General features: G+C 47.7%; 1 protein-coding gene across 1 annotated transcript; it reads left to right on the top strand.

The window, feature by feature from the left end:
• Positions 1 to 8619: 8619 nt before the first annotated feature.
• On the top strand, positions 8620 to 11311 carry vgll3 (vestigial-like family member 3; the record flags this gene model as incomplete). Its single annotated transcript, XM_079531065.1, has 4 exons — positions 8620 to 8745; positions 9510 to 9897; positions 10477 to 11043; positions 11277 to 11311. 4 exons carry the CDS (start codon positions 8620 to 8622, stop codon positions 11309 to 11311), a joined length of 1116 nt encoding a protein of 371 aa, XP_079387191.1.
• Positions 11312 to 11462: the final 151 nt, after the last annotated feature.

The raw sequence follows: 11462 nt of genomic DNA, 5'->3' as shown, positions 1-11462 counted from the left end.
CTTTCTGTTGGTGATACTGCCTTACCGAGGTTGAAACCCTTTCTGTTGGTGATACTGCCTTACCGAGGTTGAAACCCTTTCTGTTGGTGATACTATTACTGCCTTACCGAGGTTGAAACCCTTTCTGTTGGTGATACTGCCTTACCGAGGTTGAAACCCTTCTGTTGGTGATCGACTGCCTTACCGAGGTTGAAACCCTTTCTGTTGGTGATACTGCCTTACCGAGGTTGAAACCCTTTCTGTTGGTGATACTATTACTGCCTTACCGAGGTTGAAACCCTTTCTGTTGGTGATCGACTGCCTTACCGAGGTTGAAACCCTTTCTGTTGGTGATCGACTGCCTTACCGAGGTTGAAACCCTTTCTGTTGGTGATCGACTGCCTTACCGAGGTTGAAACCCTTTCTGTTGGTGATCGACTGCCTTACCGAGGTTGAAACCCTTTCTGTTGGTGATACTGCCTTACCGAGGTTGAAACCCTTTCTGTTGGTGATACTGCCTTACCGAGGTTGAAACCCTTTCTGTTGGTGATACTGCCTTACCGAGGTTGAAACCCTTTCTGTTGGTGATCGACTGCCTTACCGAGGTTGAAACCCTTTCTGTTGGTGATACTGCCTTACCGAGGTTGAAACCCTTTCTGTTGGTGATACTGCCTTACCGAGGTTGAAACCCTTTCTGTTGGTGATACTATTACTACCTTACCGAGGTTGAAACCCTTTCTGTTGGTGATCGACTGCCTTACCGAGGTTGAAACCCTTTCTGTTGGTGATACTGCCTTACCGAGGTTGAAACCCTTTCTGTTGGTGATACTGCCTTACCGAGGTTGAAACCCTTTCTGTTGGTGATACTGCCTTACCGAGGTTGAAACCCTTTCTGTTGGTGATACTATTACTACCTTACCGAGGTTGAAACCCTTTCTGTTGGTGATCGACTGCCTTACCGAGGTTGAAACCCTTTCTGTTGGTGATACTATTACTGCCTTACCGAGGTTGAAACCCTTTCTGTTGGTGATACTGCCTTACCGAGGTTGAAACCCTTTCTGTTGGTGATCGACTGCCTTACCGAGGTTGAAACCCTTTCTGTTGGTGATACTGCCTTACCGAGGTTGAAACCCTTTCTGTTGGTGATACTGCCTTACCGAGGTTGAAACCCTTTCTGTTGGTGATCGACTGCCTTACCGAGGTTGAAACCCTTTCTGTTGGTGATACTGCCTTACCGAGGTTGAAACCCTTTCTGTTGGTGACACTGCCTTACCGAGGTTGAAACCCTTTCTGTTGGTGATACTGCCTTACCGAGGTTGAAACCCTTTCTGTTGGTGATACTGCCTTACCGAGGTTGAAACCCTTTCTGTTGGTGATGCTGCCTTACCGAGGTTGAAACCCTTTCTGTTGGTGATACTGCCTTACCGAGGTTGAAACCCTTTCTGTTGGTGACACTGCCTTACCGAGGTTGAAACCCTTTCTGTTGGTGATACTGCCTTACCGAGGTTGAAACCCTTTCTGTTGGTGATACTGCCTTACCGAGGTTGAAACCCTTTCTGTTGGTGATGCTGCCTTACCGAGGTTGAAACCCTTCTGTTGGTGATACTGCCTTACCGAGGTTGAAACCCTTTCTGTTGGTGATACTGCCTTACCGAGGTTGAAACCCTTCTGTTGGTGATACTGCCTTACCGAGGTTGAAACCCTTTCTGTTGGTGATACTGCCTTACCGAGGTTGAAACCCTTTCTGTTGGTGATACTGCCTTACCGAGGTTGAAACCCTTTCTGTTGGTGATACTGCCTTACCGAGGTTGAAACCCTTTCTGTTGGTGATACTGCCTTACCGAGGTTGAAACCCTTTCTGTTGGTGATACTGCCTTACTGAGGTTGAAACCCTTTCTGTTGGTGATCGACTGCCTTACCGAGGTTGAAACCCTTTCTGTTGGTGATACTGCCTTACCGAGGTTGAAACCCTTTCTGTTGGTGATACTGCCTTACTGAGGTTGAAACCCTTTCTGTTGGTGATCGACTGCCTTACCGAGGTTGAAACCCTTTCTGTTGGTGACTGCCTTACCGAGGTAGAGTTAATCCTTTATTCTGCACACTTAAATGTCTTTTTATAATGTGTTTATTTTACGCCGTCTTAATGCTCTGTACTGTCTTAACCCATTTAGGCCTGACGTCGAAATTTAACTAATGTCTTCTAAATTCTGACAGTTTTCTGAAATACCTCATGTTTCTGTATCAGTGGTTCTCCATATTTCATGTCAAGGACCCCAAAAAGGATAATTGGCCACCGACCCCCATCTGAAAATATGTTGTTCCAGGGACCTCCCCAGAAGCAAAGATCTGCTTGTAGATCTGCTATTTTTCAATAGCTAAAGCATAACATAATGCTTAAAACACCAAAAGGGGTTCCCGCACAAAATGGGTTAATGTCTTAGTGCTTAATGTTGTGTGAAGCACTTTGAATTGCCTTGAAATGGGCTACACAAAGATATACTATAAACTCACCTATTTAACTGTTTGGTTTGTCTTTACAATTAGATAGAAATTAATGACATGTGTGGATTGTGCTTGTGTTCTAAATGGTCTGCATTGCCTAAAGGTACATCACCCCCCATTCCAGCCTATTTCCCAAGATTGCAGATTGAGATTTCTGACTGTGGGATGTAAGCCTATAGTAGGGACTAGGGATGCACACAAGGTCTGTCCACACAACAGTGTAATAAAGTATTTTAGTCAATTTGTAGTCATGCTGTAGTCTGGTCAGTGTGGTTGAAGAAAAGTTATTGCGAACGCAGGTCCATTTCCCGTCAGTCAGTCAGTCAGTCAGTCAGTCAGTCACTTATTATCCCCAGATGGGGAGATGGGGGAGAACTAGAGTTCTCAACAGGCCCGAAAGTGTAGGCCCGGCCCTACCTGGGCCCTCATCAAACCCTTTACACTGAAGAGAATGTCCCCGCTATACCACCCTTATATCTCCATATAGGGAGCTGACCTGTTCTGACATTCCATATGTTGATCTGACCTCATCAAACCCTGTACACTCAAGACATGCTCCACATATGGCCAGTACAGAATTCATTCCATGTTGATCTGACCCCCCGTGCCAAAGCGCCAGCGCTCACCCAGCAGTCTGCTGTCACCCAGGCGGATGCAGGCTTCTCACCCAGCAGTCTGCCGTCACCCAGGCGGATGCAAGCTTCTCACCCAGCAGTCTGCTGTCACCCAGGCGGATGCAGGCTTCTCACCCAGCAGTCTGCTGTCACCCAGGCGGATGCAGGCTTCTCACCCAGCAGTCTGCTGTCACCCAGGCGGATGCAGACTTCTCACCCAGCAGTCTGCTGTCACCCAGGCGGATGCAGACTTCTCACCCAGCAGTCTGCTGTCACCCAGGCGGATGCAGGCTTCTCACCCAGCAGTCTGCTGTCACCCAGGCGGATGCAGGCTTCTCACCCTTAGGTTTTACTGAGTCACATCCAAGCAAAACATGTTAACTATTAACTAAATGATCAGATAATGCTTTGGACTTCCATACTAAATTATCTTCAAATCATTCAGAGGCTTTATGTAGCTACTGACACTTCAATAATGAGAAGAGACCTATAGGGCTCCATTTTCATCACCGCTAAACCCCTTATCCCTTAACTTCTTTGCCTTTTTTTTTTTTTTTTTCTTCTTTTTTTTTTACTATTTTGCAAAACATTTTTGTATAGTTAAAATGTCCAGTCTACAAGCTCACAACGTGTCAATGTAGATTGCCTAGTTGAACTATTCAAAAAAAAAATCAAAATAGTAAGAAAAAAAAAGGCAAAGACGTTTAGGGATAAGGGGTTTAGCGGTGACGAAAATGGAGCCCCAAAAGCTCTGGCCCACTTCTGTGGCAGCTGCCTTATAGCTGTCATTGTTGCGGGAGTGAATAATTCAAACTCTGCAATGTGGTTTACAGCGTCATCAAAGGGAATGAAACATGGATGCAGCAATGAGCCCATTTCCTGCTTGGCCTACACCCTGAGGTCCTACTGTATAATACTGTATCTGGCAACATATCATATCTGGCAGCAACAAAGAGCAGGAGCATCCATGGAAATTAATAACACTATACCCACTGTTGTCACTGCTAAACATTCACCTGTCACACCGGATCACATGCAGTATGGAGGTCTGGAGTTCACTCTCATTGGAAACACTGGATAGAACTAGAACTGCACTCGAGTCGAGTGCCAACTTGCGCGTAAAGTACTGTCGACCGCTACACAGGGACAAATTAGCCATTGGGCCAGTGGGGCCGTGGCCCAGGGGCCCTTGGCTCTCAGGGGCCCTTTGAGGAAATTGGACTGCACGGTACTAGGTTTGACGCCCTGAAAAGGGCTTCTGGAGCCCTTCATTGGCCATTGATTTAGTTAAAGTTAGGTCAAAAAGATGATAAAAACACAGAAAAACAACAAAATGTCGCGCGCACGCGTGCTATGGGGGCCCTGCAAAAATTACTGGCCCAGGGGCCCTCGTTGGGGTTAATCCGTCCCTGCCGCTACAAACTCTCAAATCTCAGCCTCTTCTGTAAAACATTGGAATTAAATACAAAAGTCGGGTTATAACTGGCCGTCAATGGTGACGTAATTACGATATGTTTCCATATTGGTTAGCTAACAGGTAACGTACGTATATGTAAGTTGTAAGTTGAAAAGTACTATACTGTGGTCGGCTGGCTTTTTTATGCGTATGCTCGGAGGTATATATACTGATTTTGAGTGTGACTTAATGAAGATATGTATCAATGCCGGGGTCTAACTGGCTTTCGACGGTGACGTAATATAGGTCTCAGATTACATACATGTATACATACAGACATTACCTTTAATTCACCCGACATTGAAACATATCTTAATTGCGTCACCATCAACGTCGGTATATATACCTCCGAGCATACTGTGGTGTCTCGGTGGTTAGTTATCACCCAATATGCAAGCGCCGCTCTGGAGAGAGAGGGAGACAGAGAGCACCGACAAGCCGCCGCCCTTTAGGTCGGGTGATTGACAGCAGGTACATCCCTCATCATCAACTCAGACAACTAGGAGCACCTGCATTCATTAGCGCACCTGAGCAAAGCAGTATAAAGGGGCGAGCTCTCTGTCTCTCTAACAGATCCACTCTCCAGAGACGAGGCGAGGCTGAGGGCAGCAGCATCGGGCGGTAAGCTAAGACACCACTATTTCAAATACCATTCTATGATATATGATGAAATCCTTAGACTGACGAGTGTATTCTCTGTATCTCACTCGCAGGCAATATACCGACCGGGCACGCGCTCCGTGGCCGAAAGGCGCGTGCATGAAACCGGCTAGAACCAAGTGACTATCGGCCTATGGAAATGGAAGGGCAGCAACCAGAGTACAGGAGTATGGAAAAGGAGTAGAAATACGACCCCAGTACACAGCGTATACGGAAGGAGTACATCTACTCAAGTACAGGCTGAGTAGAAATACTTATCCCTCTGAAACCCCCCTTCTGAGGGCGCATATTGACTGTTATCCATCTGTCTGGCTAGACCTGTTGATACCCCCCCCTGTGGGAGAAGAGGAACTGAGATTAAGAGCTACAATAGGCCTGAAACAATCTGTGTCAATCCCGTATACTCACCTGTGGAATCCCTTAAAATTTAGCCGATCCCCTGGGGAAAGTAATCCAAACCTACCTGTGACGTCCAGCAACGAAGATCCTCCTATTAACCTGGAAATGAACTATGTGTTGAAACTTACCTTGACTGCATTCCCCTGCAAAGAAAAAGAGACAAGTTAATTTCTGATTTCTGTTTCCCGATTTATATCCAATAAATGCCCTAGTGAATGGGAAAACCTGACTCTCTGCTCCTGAGTTGTGTATCAGTCGCCACAATACGCATAACAAAGCCAGCACGACCACAATACTTGCGCGCTCTGCTAGCGCAAGTAATGAGTGAGACACTCAGTTGCTGCAGGCGTGTCTAAACTGTGACTGATCGTAAACAGGACCAGAGTTCATCTGCATTTCCAAATGAATGTGAACCAAAATGACGTCACGATCAGGCATGTCCACATCTGGGCATCAACAAGTATATGAAGACCTTTATAGATTTGCCAATTGCCCTGATCCTCAAATGTCTTTTATTACAACTGAACTGAACTAATATCAGGCAGGCTCAAAGATTCCTTACACTAAGACAAATCAGTACACATTATCTCTGGGGTCATGTGATCAAAATGTATAACTTTTTTTTTTTTTTTTTTTTTTAGATCTGTGTAATTCCAAATGGCTGACTGCCTTCTAATTTCTGCAGGCCCTGGGTAGGCAACCCGGCCTGGCAGGGACATGCGTTCTGAGGAGTTTCAACTGATTTGGGTGCACTTGTAAAAAAACAAGCATACTACTGTATAACTAGCACACTTAAGATCTGGCGAGATTAATACACAAGTCGGCAGGATCAGCTCAAACCCCCTGGTGGGATGACTTTAGGCTTGATTAGGCTGATTTGTTTGAAAGTGATACATTATTGTGTTTCTTCAAACTAAATATAATTCAGCCACTTTTTTTTGGTTTTCTTCAAGTGAGGCTATTTGTAAAATCCGTTCTTACATTCCCAACAGACCAACCAATCAACAGTTCAATTGAAAGCTTTATTCTCCATTGTTATTTAGATCCCTTCAATAACAAATAAATAATCTATCTTTTTTAAATTAAATACAACACTCTGTAAACTGTTTCAAGGACAACAGATCTAAGAATTGTGGGAAAAGGACTTCACGTGATGGTGAGTCAGATATGGTCAAATCAAATGCCTTTTTGAAGCTGCTGGGGCAATATTACATCGACCACATGCAGCGTATAGCCTAGGCCTACTCCTTGCTTTCTTTCTTCAGCGTATAGCCTAGGCCTACTTCTTGCTTTCTTTCTTAACAACATTTGCCCACAGTTCTCTCCCCGAACCATAGCAGTTTGGGGAGTGGCTTAGCTATAGATAATTCAGTGGATTTTCTATTGTGTAGGCCTATAGTTTGATCGAGATCAAGTAGCCTATCTAAAATCGACTAAGTCAACTACGTACAGTACACAGTCAGTCAAGAAATCCTCATTAGCATTTCAAGTGATTGGCCAACAGGTGGCAGCAAATCACTCGAATCAATTCGCAAATCACTCCCTGGTTTTTGCCATCTCTCTCTATCAGGCCAGGGAGAGTATGCACTACAGCAGTGGTTCCCAAAGTGGGGTTCGGGGACCCCCAGGGGTACCTGAGGGAGTTCCAGGGGGTCCCCAGCTAAATGATAGTTTGGAACCAAATGGACCCTTATGGGTCTGTAACTCAGAGTGTGTACAAATGGAACCAAATGGACCCGTTCCATTTGTACACTCTCAGAGTTAAAATAATATTGATTTTACAATATAAATTGGGGGTCCCAGAGATAGAAATTCCATTAAATGGGGGTCCGTATAGACTAATGCATGTCAAACTGGGGGGTCCTTGAAATTAAACAGGTTGAGAATCACTGCTAGAGCTGTACAAATCTTCTCTTATGGGGGGTCCCTGGGATATATTTTCTAATGGGGGTCTAAGGGGTCCACGGGCTAATTGGTGTCCATTTGGGGGTCCTTGACATGAGAAAGTTTGGGAACCAGTGCACTACAGTATATATACTCAGGGAGCATCAGTATATATACTCAGGGAGCATCAGTATATATACTCAGGGAGCATCAGTATATATACTCAGGGAGCATCAGTATATATACTCAGGGAGCATCCGTATATATACTCAGGGAGCATCAGTATATATACTCAGGGAGCATCAGTATATATACTCAGGGAGCATCAGTATATATACTCAGGGAGCATCAGTATATATACTCAGGGAGCATCAGTATATATACTCAGGGAGCATCACCAACACGTGAACGAATTGACATGGCAGTATATGCAAATAGATCATTCAACTTAAGTTCATAACTTATCGGCCTTACTTATAGGCCTATGGACCTGATATTGTTGATACTTGGAGGTTATGAGACCTTTCCAAGTGGGCGTGCGCCGTGCGCGCAAAATAAGAAGCTCCATCCCTCCATCCCTCCCCTGTGTGCCTGATGATGCTCCCCAAAATAAGAAAAAACAAAACAAGGAGAGAGAGAGAGAGAGAGAGAGAGAGAGAGAGAGAGAGAGAGAGAGAGAGAGAGAGAGAAACTTTCACCCAATCAGCGGCCGGTCTGAAAACTTCTCAAAGCAGCTAAAGTTTTCTCGGGCAGCAGCAGCAGTATTATTATTTTTTTGTTTGCGTCGCCTCCGTTTGGGGATTCGTTTCATTCGGGGCCGCAGGTGGTGGAACTCACTCCCAGCGGGGCGGCATTGTCTCTATGCAAACTCTGCTTTTCAACTGGCCGAGTGGACGGGATGGCTATTGTGTGACTCCGGCATATATGGAGCTGGTGGCAGCGATGATGCAGCAGGTCCCACAGAGGATTCCTGTTGTTGTGACCGTCTGAGGAGACTCGCTTTCGGCTGCTGCTCATTCCTCCTCCTCCCGGACTGACTGACTGAGTCTCTCTCTGTCTTCTTGCACCAACCAACCACCCAACACCCCGTGTCCTGTCCTGTCCTGTCCGGCCCGGAGCGTCGCTATGAGCTGCTTGGATGTGATGTACCACCAAAGTTATCATGGAGGAGGAGCACACTGTCTCCCTACGTCCCAGGCGGCCGCAGCGGCAGCTTACAAGGCGGCGTACTATCATCATCACCACCAGCAGGTGAGTTTCTCCTCTCAGTCTGTCTGTCTCTCACACTGACTGACTGACTGACTGACTCACTCACTCACTCACTCACTCCAGTCCTGGGACCTTCGGAAAAAAGTTAGGCAAATCAAGAGCGTTTGTTTCATTTGATTTGACAGATTGCTGTTTCTTTTCAGGGAAGATCTCCGCGCTATACTTTGTTCTTGTGCCCAAACCAAACACTACTCTCTGATGACTGATCTCTCCACCCACTTAATTTATAATTCCGTCAAGATGGAATTCCTCAGTCTTGACTCTTCTTGTTGACTCCAGGTCAGGCGTAATGACACGGAGCTATTAATCCTCTGTCAAATAATGGTGATGTAATGACAGCCCGGTCAGTCACTCCGGAATGTAGACGAGGCCTTTCTGTGTCCGGGCCAATGAGCACTGGAATGCCTTTTCTATTTTCTGTGGTTTGCCACGACATAGGCTGTAGGCTACTCAGATAGCCTACAACACGAGGGACAAACATATAGCCTAATAAATAAAATGTTGTTTTAGATTTAGATTTAGATGACCAGATTAATATTTACATTAGTAGCCTACAATAGCTCATAGTATTATACTATTTATTCTATATTCTATTCAATTCTAGGCTTTGCAAATACATTTGTTCTATCAGTTAAACTCCCCCCCCCCCCCCCCCCCCCCCCTCTCTCTCTCTCTCTCTCTCTCTCTCTCCCCCTCTCCCCCTCTCTCTCTCTCTCTCTCTCTCTCTCTCTCCCTCTCCCTCTCAGAGGAAGCTGAGTGCGTACAGTAAGATGCAGGAGTGTGTGGACCAGCAGCATTGTCCAGGGGGCCTCAGGCAGCACCAGCAGCGAGGAGGGGTCCTGCCCGGGGAGCCCCCGGGCCTCAGGCGGGCTCCAGAACCACTAGGGTCTCAGTCCGGACTCGGTAGAGCCTCCATGAAGGACGGCCACCAGCCGGCCGAGGCCGAGTACCTGAGCTCCAGGTGTGTGCTGTTCACCTACTTCCAAGGCGACATCGGCGACGTGGTGGACGAGCATTTCTCCCGGGCTCTCAGCCAATCATCATCCAGCACCTTCGGCGGCGGAGGCGAGAGCAAGCCGTTCCGAGCCGGCCAACCACACGCCTCCTCAGCTGCTGCCGCTGGCCTATGGAAAGGTGAGAGGCAGCGACGGACTAACCTGATAATCCCATGTAATCCCCAGACCCAAACAAATGCACAATAATGGATAATCTTTACCACTGCAGCTGGGGGGGGGGGGGGGGGGGGGGGGGGGGGGGGTGGCGGGGGGGGTGGCATTAAGTTATCGAGAGGTGCACAGCACCATGTGGGTCCCAGGCAACGAGATAGATACTGTCACCTTGTGGGTGCCAGCCAACGAGATAAATACTGTCACCTTGTGGGTGCCATGCCAACGAGATAGATACTATCACCTTGTGGGTGCCAGCCAACGAGATAAATACTGTCACCTTGTGGGTGCCAGGCAACGAGATAGATACTATCACCTTGTGGGTGCCAGCCCACAAGGCTGGCATCATCATCATGACGTAACGTGTCGATTTGCTCGTCCACATATGGCGTACATTCTCCATTCATTGTCGATGGGAATTTAATGTGTGTGCAGGCCATACAATGTTTTCATTAGGAACACATTTTTATCATGCTTATGATTTGAAAGACATATGACTGCATGCATACAGTAAGTATAACGAAAACAATCCTTCTTTGTGTTTTAGACGGCGTGTCTCTCTCGGAGAACCACAGTGGATCCCTCTCCCCGTCCGTTTGGAACAGTGCCTATCATCAGTCCCAGAGCAGCCCTCCATGCCTCCCCTCCATGTCCCTCTCTGTCCATCCAGACTTCTCCCCCAGCCCCGTGCCCTTCCACCCGGCCGACGGAGCCCTGTGGGCAGGCCACGCTCTCTCTCCCCCGGCGTCCCTCCCTGACACCTGGACGTACAGCCTCAACGCCCCCCAGGGCACCGCGGGAGCTTCTTACCCCCATGTCCACCACGACGCGTACCCTCGCACGCACCCGCGCGCCGCACACGTGCACGCCGCCCGGCACGCCCACGCCATGCTGCATTCCTACCCGGCCCACCACGGCCACGCCCTGGACCCCAGGTTCGCTCCTCTGCTGCTGCCCGCCGGAGTGAGAGGCCAGCAGCAGCAGAGCCAGCCGCCGGCCCCCAGCGAGGGGATCAAGACGGAGATGGACCCCGACGGCAGCAGTCCTGTCGGGGCCACCTCCACCGCCTGGCCCCCTGCGGCCCTCCATGGAGCCCCGGAGGGCTACGACTCGGGTACGTCATATAACATAATACACTGGCGTGTACAATAGGTACTACAGTATGTACAGTACACTCTCTGTCTGTCTGTCTGTCTGTCTGTCTGTCTGTCTGTCTCACACACACGCACGCACGCACGCAGGCACCCACGCACGCATGCACGCACACACACACACGCACGCACACACTACACTACACTACACTGTTGACAATAACATCAATAATAATGTATGTATTTGTCTTTGCAGATCAGGACAAAGCTAAAGCCACGTCTTGGTTCTAACAGACAGACTGCCAGAGATTGGAGACCGCTCCTTCCCCAAGGAAATTCCTCCTGGACTATTAGACACGTTTCCCGGGACCTCATTTTTGTCAAATCTCGTGGCTACAACAACACCAGCACTGTAAAAAAAAAAAATGGAGATGCATTCCGA

This window comes from Electrona antarctica (genome assembly GCF_951216825.1).
Source record: "Electrona antarctica genome assembly, contig: scaffold_80, whole genome shotgun sequence".
NCBI classification, from domain to species: domain Eukaryota; kingdom Metazoa; phylum Chordata; class Actinopteri; order Myctophiformes; family Myctophidae; genus Electrona; species Electrona antarctica.
The sequence above is the reverse complement of the archived record's forward strand: the minus strand, read 5'-3'. Positions and strand labels throughout refer to the sequence as shown.